Genomic DNA, 19,944 nt, shown 5'->3' with positions numbered 1-19,944 from the left:
GTTTTGCTATATTATGAAATTATTTTGCTATATTTTGAGCTCCTTTTGCTGTTTTGAACTTATTTTGCTATATTTTGAGCTTATCTCGCAGTATTTTGCGCTTATTTCGCTATATATTTAACTATTTCTAATTTTTAGACAATTTTACAATATTGTTTTACTTATTTGCAATATTTTGTTGTAATGTGCAATATTTTCTACTCACTTATTTACTCATCTAGTGATTTTACACCATATTTAACGCAATTCTTTCAACAAACTATACCTTTTTTTTAACTTTATGCTGCATCTTTTGTCAATGTGACGTGTGGGACGCAAACTTTATTTTCGTTGCGTTTATGACAAAAAATCTACGTTATAGAGTCTGTTTGGAGGGTTTTTCTTGTTCCATTTGACACCACGTCTTAATCCCACAGAGCTGCTGCAGCTGTGACGACTAATATCATTCCCACCCATGAGAAGAACTTGACTTTTTCTCTTTTTTTTTTACTTTTAAAGCCTCACCTCGCAGGAAACATATCTGTCCGTTTCCAGCTGCTTGACGATGTCATTTCCTCCAGAACAATGGACGTCTGTCACCCAGTACTTTGGTTATGTGGCAGCTTTTTGTCCCGGTGTCGTACTCTGAATCCTTCGCAAACAAACCTCATCTGTCCCCCGAGGAACCACAGGCACAAACTCCTCATCCCTCACACTCCTGCAGCAGCAGCAGCAGCAGCAGAGTGTGTGTGTGTGTGTGTGTGTGTGTGTGTGTGTGAATGTGTGTGTGTGTGTGTGTGTGTGTGTGTGTGTGTGTGTGTGTGCATGCTTGTATTTATGCACATGTGATGTGTGTAATTAGACCCGGCCGCAGAGAGCAGGGCAGGTAACCCCACTCCACAGCTCCGACAGAAGGCTTTTGTGGCCATGTCCCTGCCCCTCTTCCCCCCCCCCCCCCCCTCCTCCTTCCCTGTTCCCACCCTGGTATCAAAGAGCTGCTGAACTTCAGGCCAATCTGCTGACAATCACTGATTCAATGGCAGCTCACAGTTTCCTGAGGTGGGGGCAACCTGGGTTTGTAAAATAAAAAGAGAGACTTTGGTTTAGTAACTGATCTGGCTTCACTACTGATCCCCTCACTGCTTCTTTTTCTGTAAATCAGACCTTTTTGGTGCAAGATTTGTGAAGTTACACTGGTTTTTGTTGACCAAAAACCCGTTTCCTCTGCCTCAGATCTGTGTCCTCTTCATCTTACACTGTCAGCTTTTCAAAACCTCTCGGGAGTTCTTGTGTTTGTTTGCTCTTTGCATTGTTTGTAGACAATCCTGCCTCTTAATGGTGACACCACGGCACAAATGGAGTCAAAAAAGTCTTGTATTCAGTACCTTAAAGTGATACTTGAGTAAAAGTACAAGTATCTTACCAGAAAAGGACTTTGATAGAAGTTGATGTCACTTTTTAAAAATAATATTACTGACGTACAAGTCTTTAAGTATGTGATATTTACTATTGAAAGTCATTTTCTGATATAAATGTATTTAGGTTTTAGAAGTGAGGATTGAGTCATGGTTGTGGGTTCAATTCCTGGCTCTGCTACTGTATATGTGTCCTTGAGCTAAGACACTTGACGAAGTGTGTGAATTTATTTATTTCGCTATATTTTGAAGTTATTTTGCTCTTTGGAACTTATTTTGCTATATTTTGAGCTTCCTTTGAGCTTATTTTGTTATATTTTGAGCCTATTGTGTTATATTTTGCTATATTTTGAACTTATTTTGAGCTTATTTTGTTATATTTTGATCTTCTTTTGCTATGTTTTAAACTTATTTTGCTATATTTTGAGCTTCCTTTGAGCTTATTGTGTTATATTTTGCTATATTTTGAGCTTCTTTTGCTATATTTTGAACTTATTTTGAGCTTATTATGTTATATTTTGAGCTTCTTTTGCTATGTTTTGAACTTATTTTGCTATCTTTTGAACTTACTGTTCTATATTTTGAGCTTATTTTGTCATATTTTGAGCTTATTTCGAAAAGAGCACAACCAATTGTCTTTTCTATCATATTCATGTCATAGAGACTTTTTTTGGGGGCTTTTCTTGTTCCATTTACAGGAGATTTTGCATTCACTGAACTCAAAATGTCTTCTTTTCTGCTCTGTTGTTGTCGTGCAGTTGTATTGTGTAGCACAGAGTTGACTTCCCTGGAGCAGTCACAGTCTACGACTCCAGCTTCCCTGACACTACCTCTTCTCCTCTGGGGTAAATAAAGCTGAGAAAAAATACTCTAACCACCAAAGTCTTCAACCACAAACTCTTATGTGTTGTTTGATATTTCAGGTAATTGATACATGAGGAGCTCCCATTGAGCGGCGCTTGTTTGTCACCACAGCAGTCAGTCTGCAGCGCGGGGGCCCCGGCTGGAAAAAGAGCCAGAGTAAGAGAGGGGGGGACCCGGTTTCCTTAGAAGCTGAGCAGCAAAGTGCTGCAGTTGTTGCGGAAACGATCGGGCTCTGAAAAGGCCTTTCCCTGGGAATACTGGGTTACAGTGTGAGAAAGTCCCAGCGTTGTGTTTGACAGCAGGTCTCTGGGGAAGCACAAACACCTCAGCTCTGTTTCTGTGCCGGTGCGGACGACTCACACCAGCTGAGCCGCTCAAGTTCTCTCCGTTATAGGATCATCGTCATGTGCTGCAAGTTTAGGTTTGATGGGGAAATCAGGTGACCCCCCCCCCCTGCTTTAATGCGTTTAACGTACACTGAGTCCCATCAGTTTGACGTTTGAGTTTCACATTTCACAAACAGCATTTATTCTAACTCTGTTAGCGTCTACACACTGTGTGTGTGTGTGTTGCCTTGAGGTCGAAAGTATGTCACTCAGATCATCATACAGTGAGACTCACAATTTAGAGCAACACACATTCCTATTGTGACACTGCATAGCTGAGTTTAACAATAACTGTGTGTGTGTACTTGTATTCAGAGATTGGGGATCACATGACTTAAAGGTGCATTATGTAATAAATCTAAAGCAACTGGCCTTAAAATCCTCCTAATATCTAATCTTTTGCAGACTGCAAATCATGTTTATGTTTTGAAATCATGTTTTGGCATGTGGCGCCACCTACCACCGTCTACCAAATAATTTGCAGTCGGTAGAGTCTCAGCAGCCGAGCAACCACGGGTTGCCAGTTACGCCAGAAAACGAAACCTAAAAGATCTCGGTATTTTGAATTTGAATGTAGTAACCGTTTTTGGCCACATTCTTACATATGGCTTTTAAAGACTAGACTTCACCTAAAGGAATATTGACATTTTCTCAAGTATTGAGAATTGTTTTTGCATCCTTGCGTACAAACCTGGCAACCCCAGCGACACCACACCACACAACTATGTAAAACTTCATTCGTCACTTGGAATCCCACACAGGAAGGAAAGACAGGAAGTCAGTTGGCTGCTATTTTTGGTTTCAATGTCGGCCGAGTATTCTTTACGATTTAGACTCTGTAGTTTTATTGATTTTCATTTTGTTGATGTTGTTAATGATGCATTTGTGAAGCAGCGCTTACACTGTATGAGTAATGCAGTGTTGCAATGCAATATTCATACGACTTATAACTTGCTTGATTTAAAGCAGGGACTCGACTTCACTTGATTCTTGCAAGAATGACTTTGGACTTGAATGTGAAGACTTTCTACCTCTAAAGGAGCTTTTCTGACAAAAAAACATCTCTGTCACCTGACCTTGTCGTCCGGACTCTGGCTACCAAACTCCTGATTGTGAATGTGTGTGAAAGAGCAGCAGATATTTACGATATTTTCACGATATTCAAAGTATTTGCAAGATCATATATTGCATGTGTGTACATCACATTTTGGGTTGTCCATACTATAAAACTTAATTAATCATAAAATGGGCCACCGATGTCCACGTACGTGGACACTTAGACTGCCATCTAGTGGTGTCAGAAGAGCAAAACACTCTTTTATAGTGTAGACAAACCAAAATGTAATGTCCACGCATTTGGACGCCAGGTCTTAGGAGTTGCAAAATATCGCAATATTTCATCATATCGTATACTTGGTGTAAAAGGTTTGACAACCACCGGACTTGGTGTTAGATTTTACGCTTTGTCAATGAATTGTATATTTGGAGAATCGGACCCTCTAAATTGAGAGTGAATGGTTGTTTGTCTCTCTAAGTGTCACCTGTGATGGACCTGTCCAGGATGTACCTCGCCCTTCAACCCATGTCAGCTGAGACCCTCGTGTGGAGGACAAAGCCATAGAAGATGGATGGATGGAAGTTCCTGAATGGTCGGTAAGTCAGAATCAGATCAATTGTGCTTCAAAATGCACTGAGTGTCAAAAGCGGTTGAACACACGGCTGCCAAATTGACGGTTATCGTCTACTGCGTCCTCCAGCTCGTCTTCCTCGCTAAAACGCTGTAAAACTAAGGGCCAGGAAGTCACCATGAGACATTTCCTGCATATTTGACCTTCATCACCTTGAAGCAGGGGTCGCTGGGAATGGCGGAAGCGCGCTCTTCCCAACTATGTCTGCTTTGTGTTTTTTTTTTGCTTGCGTATAATAGAAATGCCTTTCTCATTGTATCCACCTCTGGCTCAATAACAGTATGCAGTTACAGTTGTTCCTCTGCTAATGAAGTTCATATGCTGCACACGCCTTTGATGCCACATGACCAGGCTCCGCTTCTGCACTTCAGAGCTTTTGATCCTGGTTCAGTGGAACCTAGTTCGTCGCCGCCTGGCTTTTTCATTTGGTGACAGGTGACACATCACAGACCAGAACGAGCCTTGATGTTGGTGAAGTCTGCCATTCTCATGACGCCAACCGATTTAAGCAGCCTTCAGAGACCCAGAGCGTCCAAATCCAAAAACCTGATGCGCAAAAAAAAAAAAAAAAAATCAAAGGTTCGGCGCAGCTGGTGTTCTCGTACAAAAATTAAATGAAGCCAGGGAAAATCCAAATGTATCATACTGATGTTCTTGATCAATTCTGTATTCGTCACAATGGAGGAGGATGCTAATGAGATGCAGAGGACAAGTGTTTGCTTTTGATGAGATTGAAAGTATTTGACCTGGAAATGTTCTGGGGATTTTTTTTAACCATAATCATCCATGCAGCAGCTGTTCCATGTGTTTGAATACATATCCTGTTCCTAATATCTGACATACAATCAGCAGCCACTTTATTAGGTACACAGGACAGATAATCAACAGTGTTGTCTCCATCTGCTCCATGTTGTGCATTCAGAGATGGTCTGCAGGCCTCGGGTTGAAATGAGTGGTTTTTTGTCTTTACAAAGTGGATCAATAGTGTCTGACTCAAACCAGCCCCTCTGTGCACGAACAGCCATGCCACGTTCAAAGTCACTTTTTCTGTCCTCGCGTTCAAAGTCAATTTTTCTGTCCTCGCTGAAGATCAAACGCTTCGTTTGAACTTGTCGTCTCCACCATGTCTGCATGTGTTGAGTTACTGCCATGTGATTGGTTTATTGGATTGGACTGTGATCAACCCGACTACCTACCTTGATCGACCCGTTTACCCATCTGTCTTCCTACCTTGATCAACCTACCTATCTACCTCGATCAACCCGTCTACCTATCTGTCTTCTTACCTTGATCAACCCGACTACCTTCCTACCTTGATCGACTGTCTACCTACCGATCTTGATCGATTGACCTACCTACCTACCTTGATCGAACCGTCTTCCTATCTGCGTTCCTAACTTGATCGAACCTACCTCCCCACCTTAATCGACCCTTCTACCTATCTGTCTTCTTACCTTGATCAACCCGACTACCTACCGAACTTGATCGACCTACCTTCCTACCTTGATCGACCCGTCTACCTATCAGTCTTCCTACCTTGATCGACCCGTCTACCTTCCTATCTTGATCAACCTGTCTACCTTCCTACCTTGATTGACCCGACTACCTTCCTACCTTGATCAACTGTCTACCTACCGATCTTGATCGATTGACCTACCTACCTACCTTGATCGAACCGTCTTCCTATCTGCGTTCCTAACTTGATTGAACCTACCTCCCCACCTTAATCGACCCTTCTACCTATCTGTCTTCTTACCTTGATCAACCCATCTACCTTCCTAAATTGATCGACCCGTCTACCTACCAATATTGATCGACCGACCTACCTACCTTGATCGAACTTCCTACCTTGATCAATCTGTCTTCCTTCCTATCTTGATCGACCCGTCTACCTACTGATCTTGATCGATCTATCTATCTATCTATCTATCTATCTATCTATCTATCTATCTATCTATCTATCTATCTATCTATCTATCTATCTATCTATCTATCTATCTATCTATCTATCTATCTATCTATCTATCTATCCATCCATCCATCCATCCATCCATCCATCCATCCATCCATCCATCCATCCATCCATCCATCCATCCATCCATCCATCCATCCATCCATCCATCCATCCATCCATCCATCCATCCATCCATCCATCCATCCATCCATCCATCCATCCATCCATCCATCCATCCATCCATCCATCCATCCATCCATCCATCCATCCATCCATCCATCCATCCATCCATCCATCCATCCATCCATCCATCCATCCATCCATCCATCCATCCATCCATCCATCCATCCATCCATCCATCCATCCATCCATCCATCCATCCATCCATCCATCCATCCATCCATCCATCCATCCATCCATCCATCCATCCATCCATCCATCCATCTATCTATCTACCAAAAAAGACAGTCTTTGATAAGAATGTGTTGCACCTGTGAACTCACTATTGTGCTCAAGAATCGAGCACAAACACTTCACAAAGAAACTAAAGAGACTGAAGCCTCCGACTCTCGCACAACCTCAAAGTGCAGCTGTAGACGTCTGTCACATGGCTGTGATCTTTAACATGTCCACAGGCTCTGTCTCAGTGTGTGTGTGTGTGTGTGTGGTTCATAAGGATGGAGGTGGAAGCCATCACTCACCACCTTCACACACACACCATACAGAGCTCAAAGTAACTCTTAAATCTGTTGCTCTTTGTTGCGATGTCTTCCAAAAAAGATGAAGAATCTAAAACACCCCGACCCCCCACCTCCCTCTGTTGACTAAGTGCTTTGCCGGATAATTCTCTGTCTCCTTCACTTATTAAAGCAACATGAGTAATAGTAACAGTCGCGACTTAAGTAATCGTGTTTTATGGCAAAACCACTTATCTTAACGTTTGTCTGGCTGGCTGATTAAAGTGAGCTGTTGCTGCAGGTTTCGCTCCGACGTGTTCCTCTGAAGCACTTGAGCGTGAATGCATTAGCGTCTTAAATGTCGTACACGCTGTAGAGACCCGGGCCAAATCCCCAGGTCCGCCTTTGATCTGAGCCGAGTGCTGAAATAATGAAATTCTAATAAGAGCGCCAGCACTGATGTCGCGACACGTTCATCCAGGCGTAAAGATTAAATAAGAGAAGAGCTCTAACAAGCTGGATGAAGAGTGAAGGAATTGTGTTTTCTGATCCAAGAACACGTAACGTCCGTCCACTTGGCTCGCGTTTCACTTGAATGTTATTAAGTCTGTCTTTGGCTTCTTCAAACACTCTTTGACATGTTGTAAAATATGTGCATTACATTCGTTGAACTGGAACTTGGAACGCGCGTCGTTCCGCGTTCTCTGCTGAGAGCGACGGACGTGACGACGGACGTGAACTCTAAATCTGCAGATTTGTTGTGTTAGATTTGTATCGGGAATACTTTCACAGATGTTTTAGCTGGTGCGACAGTCTGCTCTGGAGAATTACGACGTACCTGATGTACTGCACTGTACTTTATGTACAAAACGGAAATCGTCTATATCGGCGAATAAATAACATGCAGTAACCAGCTATTTATCGACAGACTTCCCCTCGCTGGGTTGTTGGGCTGCTACGGGAATACGAAAACCACGTAAGACCAGTCCGTCATCCACGATAAACGGCTGGTGACACCTTCTAATCAAGTTCTAACTACAACACAGTACATATTTGACGGGCCAAAATTTTTCCCCTTCAGATTGGCCTCAACTCAACAAGAAGTCGGCCATTTTGAATTTGGCGTCCATCTTGGCGATTTGCACACTTTAACGTAAATGAGCGAACTCTTCTGTTTATCGTATTAGCATAAAACAAACAAACAAACTGCAAGTGGCAAATTTCGACCATTCGCCACAAAACAGGAAGTGCCTTATAACTTTGCTACATATTGACCGATTACCTTGAAACTTCATATGTGAGACCAGGGACCCGCCCTGGACAATGTCTGCAAACCATGACCTGCACACAGGAAGTAGGTCATCTGAAACAGGAAGTGCACTGTGACTTTGCTGTACATTCACCAATCTGCCCTGAACAAGATAGTAGCAGTATCCTTCTGTTTACCTTGACATTTTGGACTCACTGAGAATCGAACAACCAAGAATAAAAATGAGTGACAGACCGATGGAGAGCGCCTGACAGCAGGAGGACTCGTACAAATCTTGCAATCTTCCTGTCATGGTTTTTGCTCTGACTTGTTGGGATTTAATGGAGCAAATGTGTGTTTTGATGAGATGAGTGATGATACACATCTGGCATATATAGCCTTCAACAGCAATCAATCACAGCCATACGTCCTGATTTCTCTTCAATGTCTAAACCGAATTTCCTTTCTATTTTGACAGGTTCCTGGACAAATGGCCTGTAACTGACCCTCTGGTGACCTCTGACCTCCACCAGCGCTGACCCTTTCTGTCGGAATGCCTCTGTCTCGTCCAAACACCAACGATAAGGTGATACTCCCTCGAAAAACACGTGGCTTCCACAAGGTTTTACTGATGCAGAAGTTATATACGGTGTACAAATATTGGCTCACGAGCAGGAATTCTGCTGAAGAGTTACATGCTATTTTGGGTCATATTTATTCTTGGCATGGAGGTAAAAGGGGGAAGCCTTCTGGGGGCATTTTATTCAGAAAAATGCCCCCAGAGCCAGAGCTCTTATAGCAGGACCAGATGTTTTAGTCTGTGTGTAGTGACTCATTGAAATTATCATATTCAAAAATATACACTGATCACATCAGGGTCTCTGGCCATTCAGAGACACCTGATACGACTCTGAAATTGCTTCAGTGCACGGCGAGGGGCACAGATACGTATGCTAATTGAAAATCTGAGGCCAGAGTGCAGGATTTCATATAATTACGGTAACTCGGTGAACTCTCGCTTCTTGATAATCAGCCCCACCAGCAGACTAAACATTTGGAAGAAAGAGGCCCTCAGATTTAAAAAAAAAAACGCAGCGCAGACTGGCGGGTCAGGTCCCATTGTCCATGCTCAGATAACGCGTGAGTGTATGTGCCAATGTTTTTATCTGGAGGAAGTTAGCGGTAACCAAACAGTGAGAGCATTTCCATGTCAGGCGAACGGCGCTTGAAATATTTATGTGCTGTAATAACAGTCGCGTTGTGGGAACAAAAGTCGCCGATCTGTAGGAATTCGTTTTCACAAACACCTTCTTAATAGGTTCTCAAAACCCTGTTTTTTCTCTTGCTTCTGTGTCCTCGGTGGTTCAACCCCCAACACTTCCTTTAATGAATCTGGACTTAAGTTGCATTCCACATCTCTGCTGTCAACTCTTAAATAAAGGCATAACAGGTTAAAAGTACAATCTCTTATCCATGTGCAACAGGCTGCTCAATCAGCCAAAGAACAGTTATTAAAGAAGTAAAATTAACTTTTTAAAAGACTGGGAATTAGGTCAGAAGACTAATTGGATGTTAAAGGTGCATTATGTAATAAATCTAAAGCAACTGGCCATAAAATCCTCCTAATATGTCACAGAGACTCAGGAATAATGTTCATATAAAAAACTGAACTCACCAACAACAACAGTACAGACAAAATAGTTGCATTTAAAAAAATATTTTGCAGACTGCAAATCATGTTTATGTTTTGAAATCACGTTACGACATGTGGCGCCACCTACCGCCGTCTACCAATCATTGCAGTCATTCGAGTCTCAGCTGCCGAGCAACCACGGGTTGCCAGTTACGTCAGAAAACGAAACCTAAAAGACCTTGGTGTTTTGAATTTGAATGTAGTAACCGTTTTTGGCCACATTCTTACATATGGCACCTTTAAGTGGTTTATGTTCTATTTTATGTTTATGTTCTTTTTTTAATTGACATCATGTTCTATTGAAGAATCTAATCTAAGAATAACTCAAACTAAACCATTAACTCCTCAGGAACCTGTTTGCTGACATTAAAAACAAACTTTTCCCCCTTTGACCTCCATTAGAACTCTAGATTTCTTTTTGGCGACCACTGAAGTCGCCCCCTGGTGGCTAACTGCTAATTCCATTCTTCCTTCTGAGCTTCACTTGTCAAACTGTAAGACTGAATCCATTTTAAATACAGCCAGTGGCTGTAAAGCTTAGTTTAGCTTAATAAAAAGATGTAGAACCAGACTATAAAGTTGTTCTTTTTTTGTTTTGACACTCTTGTGTGTTTGAACTAACGTGTGCAGGAATTTGCAGCGACTTGCAGTCAGTGTGAGCTCCAGCCTGGCTGTGTTTAAAGTCACAATCAAAGGGGCTTTAAGAGCATGAGCCACAAATTATCTCGACAACTTGCGTTCATTCATTATCTCGCACACAATCTTTGGCAACTTTTTCCCTTTTTTTTTTTTTTTCGCCCCTCCCTCCCGATCTCACTCTTACGCTTTACTCGACTCCGTTTCCCCGCAGTGGACGGCACATAATTCATCCAGTGTAGGCTGAGGTGATGTATTCTTTTCATGTACAGAGGAAGCGCAATATCCTGTTCCCACATGGGCTCTAATACCACACTGAGGCACACTGGTCCCTGGCTTTAAAGGGGGGGGGGCTTTCTGAATATGTGATATACACAAGGTGTCTGTCTGTCTGTCTGTCTGTCTGTCTGTCTGTCTGTCTGTCTGTCTGTCTGTCTGTCTGACTGTAATTCTGACTCTGCTTGTTACAGCCTCAGAAAAAAAACTGGGTCTAATGGGAGGGAATGGTTCTCATTTCAGGGGCAAATATTTTCCCTGTGGCAGAGGCACATGTGCATTTTTCATGAATCAGCTTTTTTTTTTTTTGCATTTTTTCTTGTTTTCCTCACTCGACATTTGTGTTTACGAATCATTGACCTCATTGATCACCCTGGTCCTACAATCACTGAATACACCGTTACCCCTCGGTACACACACACTGTTATCAGTCACTACAGTTTAATCAAGCTAAGGCCATAGTCTGACTAAGAGGGGCAATCGGACAACTTGCCAAATCCGAGTATACATGTGGAGGGGGAAGTTGATTTATTGGCCGTGTACTCTATAATCTCTCTATAAGCTAGTACGTATTGAATCAGTTTCCTGTTGACCTTTACGCCACAGAATAGTGTATACATGCTGGATTAATCGGACTATGAATCACATTATCCAGGTATATTAGTCCGACTAAGACAAGCTCAATTTTAGTTTAACTAACTAACATGTTTTACGTGACATTAAGAAAACCAAAATATTGACTTAGTCCAACTAAAGTCTGACTTTTAACATGCATGTAAACACACTTAGTGAGAGCGTGTACTTCGGAAAAAAATGAATGGAACAGCATGAGGATCACTCCAAATAACAACATGAATGTTATCTTTTCTACTCTTTTACTATCTCACGATAGTATATATGAGATATGAGATAGATATATGTTAGTTATGGAGGTCTACTTACATACATTAACAGTTTTTATGCTCAAAAACCTCCTGTTTCTGTAAACAAGCCGATAGAAATCTCTCCTCACTGACGCTCTCCTCACCCGCGATATTTCAGACTGAACTCTCACCCCCAGAAGACAGAGTGTGTTGTGATTGGCCAGCCAGCGTAGAGCCTTCCCAACTGTCTTGTGATTGGCCAATACCTGGAAGTGACATAATCAGCACACCAGCTCTCAGAAGCACAGCTCCCCCCTCTGGAACGGTGGATGCACTGCTACTCATTATCAAAACATTGATTTAACAACGGACGTTATTCTTCTTCTACGGTTCAATGTACGCAACCGGATGTGCCCGGACTAGTGCCCGGAGCAGGACGATCTGCTGTTCAGGAGAACCGATGTTTACGTAACCGGACGTAACCGTGTTTTTTCAGAGATCTCACTGAGCCCGAGATTACAATAAAACACAGCGTTCTCAGCAGTGGCTGAACTGTTTGTTTTGAACCTTCAGGGCTTCGTAAACCAGGTAATGACGCAGATACACACTAAAAAAAACAGCGTTAATTGGAACTTCCGAACTTTTGCTTTAAGTTTTAAACATTTATCCACACTTAGATGGAATTGTTGTAACTGTTGCATAAAAGCAATATCACATATTGCATAAGTAATACAAACAAAAGTGCTTCTTTATATTTAAAAAAACAAACAAAAAAAAAAACGATTCTGGGACATTTTATAGAAGAATTGCGATTCTTATGTGAATCGATTTTTTTGGCACACCCCTTTGGCACTGTAGAGTAATTTGACCCCGGATTGAATGTTGATGAAACACATTCTGACTGATGATGAAGACACACTTTTAAAATGTTTTCATGACCACAGGGAAGCAGATATGATCATGACTGCTGTTCCTGCAGAGGATCCATGAGTCAGTGGGAGGTCTTCAAGTTTACCTGTGTGTGTCCCAGCAGCAGCAGCAGCAGCAGCAGCACATGGACCCTCCTCCTCTCTAGCACCGTCTCTGGTTTCCCTGGAAGCACACAGACACCAGTCGCAGTCCTTTCTGCGCCTCCGGTTCATTCACTGACTGCACGCTCCAGACTCACTGTGTGTGTGTGTGGAGGAATGCGCGGCGAAACCCGGCGTTTATTTCGGATTTCCTGCGCACGGACTTTGTCTTTTTTTTTAACCAAGTGCTTTTTTGCATCACAGGAATGATCGCGGCCGTGTTCGGTCGTTAAAGGGCGTCGGAAATGTCTCACCACCACCAGCACCAGCAGCACCAGCAGCACCAGCAGCGGGTCGTTCAACTCTCAGCCGCGTCATTAGCCGTGATCTTCGGCCCGGGCGAGGAGAGTTTGCGCGCCGGCGGCGGAGAGAAGCTCAGCGCCGCCAACACCAACACCAACGCCAACACCGTCAGCGGTCAGGAGGTGTTCGCGGACTTTAAAGCGCAAAACTCGCGCAGTTTCTGGAATAAGAGGCTGGTCAAGGCCATCGCCGAGGTGCACTTTCAAGGATGGATGGAAAATTTGGTGCTTTTCGTTCAGGGGAACGCGAACAACCTGGAGGTGCTGAGAGAAGCGTGGATGCGCAGGGCTCTGAGGTCACCCAAGGGTTTCATCATCAAAGCTGTCGGTATGTATTATAATCTACACTTTATTATCACTCATGTTTGTAATATTCTGCACTTTATTATCACATAAAAGAGAAGAAAAGTAGTGATGGCACAGGAAACACAGGCACAAAACACTGTTGAATCACACGTTTGTTTACCTCAGTGAGAGAAATGTGTGAAAGCCATAAAGTTTGGACACCATGGAGCTGTGTGATTGAGACACCTCTCCTCACACTGCTCCTCCTACACACACACACACACACACACACACACCCACACCCAAGTGTTGCAGCATCAACAGTGATTTGTTGTTGTTGTTGTTTTTGTGTGTCATTTGTCTTTCTGTCACAAACAGAACACTCGTCGTCTCCCTTGTGAAACAACCACAAGCCAATATTGTCTTCTCGTAATTGTGAATAAATCAGAGCGATTTAAACACCACAGCTACAGGGATGGGGTTAGTCCACGTTATGTCAAACTCAAGGCCCGGGGGCCAGATGTGGCCCGCCACGTCGTTTTTATGAGGCCCGCGAGTGATTAAAAATCTGTGTTAAAATAGGTCTATGCTGCTTAAAGGCGTGCATTGACCATAAACTACATTTCCCACAATGCATGGCGATTGCGTTACCCCGCAAAGTGACGGCCATCACCATCGCGGACCGGGTTACATCTATAATGCATCATATTTGTAACTTGAATAAGTAATAAATACAGAAAGCTATTTAGCAATATGTTACAGAGTAGTTACCTTTATTTTACATTATGTTTAGTTACATTTATTCTTTATAACGGTTACATCTGAGGCTCTTTGAGGGTCACCATTATGCTGATGTGGCCCTCAGAGAAAATTAGTTTGACACCCCTGGGTTAGTCCATCACTGCTTCATCCACTGAGCTGCTCTGACAGATTATATTCCATCCAAATATTGTCTGAGAATAATCCCTGACGACTGCTTCCCTATCCTTGCCGACACAGTGTTGTGCAGAGCTGCAACTAACACTTAATTTCATATTAGATTCACCGTTTGGTCCGTTAAAAATCATTGATCGTTGTTTGTCAAACCTGGAAATGACGATGTTCTCGAATTGTCTTGTTTTTGATTCAGTTTTAACAATGTCTTTGTTACGTGGAGCAAAGAAACCGAGAAAATATTCACATTTAAGAAGCTAAAACAATCAGAAATCTTGTTTTAATCATGAAAAAACGCTTCAAACCGACGATCAATAGTCGATTAATTGTTTCATCTCTCGTCTTGTGTGTCGCTTAATTCCTTCAGATTACGAACTCCTTCCCTCGTTTTTTCCCCTGGATTAATTTCAGGCCAGCGTATACTGTAAGCGGCACACACACACACTCACACACACACACACACACGGTGAATGGAAACCTTTATGCAGCCTCCTATATCATGAGCTCATGGGCTGTTAATGCCTGACAGCACCAGCTGCTGGACAAAATGACAACCTTGTGTGGCTTGTGTTTTAGACTGTTTTTAATGACAGTATTCTTAGACGGACTCACCAGGTCAGGAAGATACAGAACTGCAGGTTGTGGAAAATGCATATTTGGTTGTTGATTTGATGTTTTGTGTCACCTTCCACCTTAAAAAACATGCTATTATCGCTTCACCTTGTGTGAGAGGAAGCCGGTCTCATCAGTGTTGTTAAAACACTGTCCCAGACAGGAGCTCTGGCACAGAGCTGCTCTCTGGTCCAGCAGCTGCCTCTTTTCTCTTTTTATAGTCTTTCTGTTTCTTTTGTTCATTTGTTGACTTGTTTGCGTCTCCGCCAGCTGCCGAAGAGAAGCCTCTTTTTGCACTCCAACCCTGTGATTTGTGAAACCCAGGTGAACCTGCTAAAACAGGACAGTTAACACCGAGCTGAGTTTGTGCGTGAATGTGGACATCAGAGGAAAAAGGAAAAACAACAACAACAACAGCACCGCACCATGGAATTCACTGACATTCAGTGTGTTTACATGTTAAAAGTCTGGTTTTCATTGGACTAAGACAATAATTCCATTTTCTTAATGTCATGTAAACACGATAGTCTGATTCATAGTCTGATTACTCCTGCATGCATACACTTAGTCTGACTGGAGTCGGACTTCTGGCGTTCTGCTCATGCACCAAAATTTCCTTCTGATTAAAATACGCACTAGCTTATAGTGCCAATAAATCAATGTTATCATCCGCATATACTCGGACTATACTGTCTGTTTGCTTGTCTTAGTCAGACTATGACGGCCTTAGCTGGATTAAACTGTGCATGTACACGTACTGACTGTTGCTTTCAATTAATTCAAATGAGGGAGTAGAAAATATTGAGTGCTGCCCTAGTTAGCTGTGAAAAGAGATGTTTGCCCTGGGTAACTGCTATGCTAACAGTCAAAAATGATGCAGGAGTTAGCATCGCTGTTAAAAATGTGAAAAGACGATGTAGTTTGTGTCTTCTCCTGGATCTTTGATCAGTTTTGCAAAACAAACTTCCGCTATGAAGCATCAAGACAAAAGGGTACACACCAAGAAAAAAGCAAAGCAAAAATTATTTATTTGTATTTTTTATTATTTTATTTTATTTACTTATGAAACTTATGATGATTTTTTTTTAGATTAGACTCAGTATTTCAGATACAGGCCTCTACCAAACGGTTGAGACGTCTGTTTATAATAAACCTTGTTTGCATAATTCATTAAGTACAACATTCAAAACAAGTCACATTAAGAGTTCAGCTTGATGCATTTTTCAATATGGAGATATAGTGACCCGGGAGGGCGTGAAGCGACGCAGAGTGTGGAGGCTGACACGCCGTCCTGCTGTGAGATACTTTCTGCTCTGAGGTTAAATCAAGCACACCATCCAGCAGCCGCGTGCACCAGAGGTGATGCTGAGCTGCAGTTGGTATGCACCGTGTCAGCACAAAGGGAAAATGCATGAGCCGGCGTTTTTAAGGCTGCAGCCTGTGTCTCTTTAATGTTTGAGCTTCACACCTGCTACTTGTGAGCAAACATGTTTGTGTGAGGACGCTGCCGTTCTCTCCTCCTCTACAAATCCTTTGCCTCACACTGCAGCAATTTGTATGGAAATCAGCAGTGGCAGTGCCGTCAGAGTGTAGTTTACTGCCTCCTCCTCACAGAGAGTGGGTCAGCAGTGAATCAGCGTGACTGGCTGACGACCGCAGCCGCGTTTCTGTTACTCAGGATTAATGTCCCTCATGTTTCATGGCCAGTGAGGGACTGTGAAAGTCAGACTCTGTGACTGATATCAGGCAGCACTTAAAGGCCTTGACATTGTCCTGATATAAATACGTCAGCCGGAGAGAAAGTTATGAGTTGCAGTGAATTTCAAACATCCCACCGTCCTCTCCCGGGTCAAAGCGAGGCTGAGATGTGACTTTGCTCAGATTCTTTCTTCAGGGACAAGTTTTAAGACGTTGAGTTAAGACTCGTGTGCCTTTTTGAGTTAAAGTCAAAGAGTTTTGCACGCAACGCACATAAACTCAAGTGTTTCTTAGTATCGTGGTGTCGAGATCTCCGGTGACATTTGGACACAAGTGGAGGCAGCGGCAACATTCAGTACGTTTACATGCACGGTTTAATCGAGCGAAGGCCTTAGTCCGACTAAGACAGGCAACAAGACAACTTGGCCGTATACGTGTGACTCGGCCTCAGTGTATCGGTTTCCAGTTGACCTTAACGTCACCGAAAAACAAAAGCCATACGACGAAGATGGATGGTGAGAAGCCTTTGTCTCACTAAAATAGAAAAGTTAGTCCGATAATTGCGCTAGTCTTAGTCAGACTAACATGACAAAAGTCTTAGTATGACTAAAATTAAAAGTTTAGTCCGATAATCGAGCTAGTCTTATTCGGACTAACTTAGTCGGACTAACACGACAAAAGCCTTAGTCTGACTAAAATCGAAAAGTTAGTCCGATAATTGCGCGAGTCTTAGTCGGACTAACATGACTAAAGTCTTAGTCTGACTAAAATTGAAAGTTTAGTCTGAAAATCGAGCTAATCTTAGTCGGACTGACACGACAAAAGCCTTAGTCTGACTAAAATGTAACGTTTAGTCCGATAATCAATCTAGTCTTATTTGGACTAACTTAGTTGGACTAACATGACAAAAGTCTTAGTCAGGCTAAAATTGAAAAGTTAATCCGATAATCGAGCTAGTCTTAGTCGGACTAACGGGACAAAAGTCTTAGTCTGACTAAAATGTAAAAGTTAGTCCGATAATCGAGCTAGTCTTAGTCGGACTAACATGACAAAAGTCTTAGTCTGACTAAAATCAACTTGTCTTGTAAACGCACTGACTGAAGTGAGTTCTCCTGCTCCGAAAACTCGGTTGTTCGGCAGTTTGATAGCGTAAATGTTTCTCGTCCCCCGTCTGTCCGAGTGCTACTGGTGTATACACACAAACGCACCCTCGGTCACGTGTGATAGTATTGATTGACAAAGCCCGGTGTGTCTGTTCATGAGGACCAAACTGAGGCAACTGAGGCGTCCAGAGTAACAGAAACAGTCATGTTTTAGCAGGACAAAGCACAGGTGTCGCTCGTCACATTCACATTGCGACCGCGACCTGAAACAAGGAGGGAGCTAAACGGAATCCAGCCATCATTAATATGATTATTTACACCAGCGATTCTCCGACTGTGACCTGTCAAAATGGCTGCTGAGCAAAGGGCCCCACTGCTTCCTCGCCGCTGCGTGTCTGCTTATCTGTGCTGAAAGCCGGAGAGCGAAGACGGATTTCTTTTTTTTCTGTGGGCCACTCAGCCATCGCTGGGCCTCTTTTAGAGGGAAGAATCTGTAGAAAAGGAGGTACGTGGGCAGTGGGGAGGGTTGGGGATTGTAGTGGGGTTAAGAAGGCAGGGTGAGGAGTTAGTGTGTTGTTATGCTTGTGGGAATGGGGCCCACTGGCACTGATACTGCGTTTGACTCTCATTCCCTTAATCTCATTAATGTCTGCAGGGTGTTTATCATTCTTCCCCTCTTTCATTCACAAATGATCTCGTCCTCCTCTTTCTGTGGCTTTTAACAGTTGTTTACAGAATAATATCACCGCAGAGTCATTCAGTTAATGATCCGTGTGAGCGCAGTCGAACGTCTCGCTCGCCAAGATTCCATCCCGACGTTCGCCGTGTTTACATATACACTGTAACGCGACTACTTTGACTGATCACGGTTTACAGTGACCCCTCCAAAACAATCAGGATACGGTGTTTACACCAAAGAGTGAATGTAAGGAGGGGAAATACGAGAAAGTTATCAGTCAAATAATCACGTCACGTAAAATCATTTACAGTAAATAAGCCAACAAATCCACTTATTATCTTTGATGTTTCGCGAGCATGACTCTCTTTTTCCGTTATTTACATCTTTTTATGTCACGCTAACTGTCCCCCGAACTTTTCTTCATAACAGAAAGACAAATCGCCGAACTTCCTCTGATAAAACCCAGTCTCACTGGTCAAAAACTCAAATTTCTTATCCATCGACTTCAGTCTTCGACATGTTTACTTGGGTTCAAAGATTCTCGGCAAACCTGCTCATTTTAGTCTGAAATGGTGCTTTTCCATGAGAAAATTCTAGCACGACTCCGCTTTACTTGGCAATAACTCTATTCGTTTGTTTTGCTTTTTCCATTAGCGATAGTACCTTGAACTTTTTTTTAGTACCTGGTCTGGTGAGGTTCCAAGCGAGTACTAAAATGTGTCGTCACTGGAAGAGTCGTGAGCGCGACGTCCGTCACAGAAATCAAACTGAACAATGCAATCTCCCAACATTTAGCAAAGGAAATGTCTAAAATCTCTCTTTAACAGAGGAGTCTGGTGTATTTTAGCGACAGCGCTACTGAAAGCCGACGAACGTGAGTTCGAAGTCGAGTGGCGTAGTACTAGAACTGTGTAATGCAAAGGTGCCATAATACTGTCGTGTGTGTTTCGTGTTTTGTCGGGTTGCAGGTGTACAAGTTTCGTAATTTCCGATAAGTTTAGTGCTGATCCGCTAAAGATGGCTGGAGTAAACGACAGCAACTGAATGACGTCGGAAGTGAAAAATGCTAGCAATCTGCAGTAGAGGTTTCCTGATTCCCAAGGAGTTGAAAAACGTAAAAAACAAATCTTGCTAAAAGCGGGCGATCGTGAGCCGTCTCACAACTCTGTTCGGTTGTATTACAGTTCAGTGACGGATTCTCATGATTCAGTTACATCGAAAACAACTGCTTTGCCTGTCACTAGGGTTAGGGTTAGGGTTGGGGTTAGGTTTGAGGTTAGGTTTGAGGTTAGGGTTAGGGTTGGGATTCGGGTTGGGGTTAATACGTTGTGTCTGATACCAACTAGAGCCGAGTCGTGCTAGAACTGTACAATAGAAAAGAAGCCAAAAGAGGCTCAGTTTTCCAAAAATGTCCCAAAAAATACTCCTTCGATCTGATATTTACTGAGTATGAAAGTATGAGTATGAAAGCGCGTTGATTGTTTTTTTTTTCAAAACTAAATTGTCAACCCACCCCCCCCCCCTCACCGAAAGCTAAAAATATCACCGTAGAACCACCGCGGCTGTGCTAACAACGAAACCA

General features: G+C 42.8%; 1 protein-coding gene across 1 annotated transcript in view; it reads left to right on the top strand.

Annotated features, from left to right (window-relative positions):
* Positions 1–12,995: 12,995 nt before the first annotated feature.
* Positions 12,996–19,944, top strand: part of stox1 (storkhead box 1) — a gene marked incomplete at its 5' end in the record, with an annotated part of 31,802 nt that continues 24,853 nt past the window's right edge. The window contains one exon of the mRNA XM_083897446.1: positions 12,996–13,380. Coding sequence (XP_083753572.1) covers positions 12,996–13,380 — 385 coding nt within the window. The remainder of the gene's footprint in view (positions 13,381–19,944) is intronic.

The sequence above is a fragment of the Microchirus variegatus genome (assembly GCF_963457635.1).
Source record: "Microchirus variegatus genome assembly, chromosome: 11".
NCBI classification, from domain to species: domain Eukaryota; kingdom Metazoa; phylum Chordata; class Actinopteri; order Pleuronectiformes; family Soleidae; genus Microchirus; species Microchirus variegatus.
The sequence above is the reverse complement of the archived record's forward strand: the minus strand, read 5'-3'. Positions and strand labels throughout refer to the sequence as shown.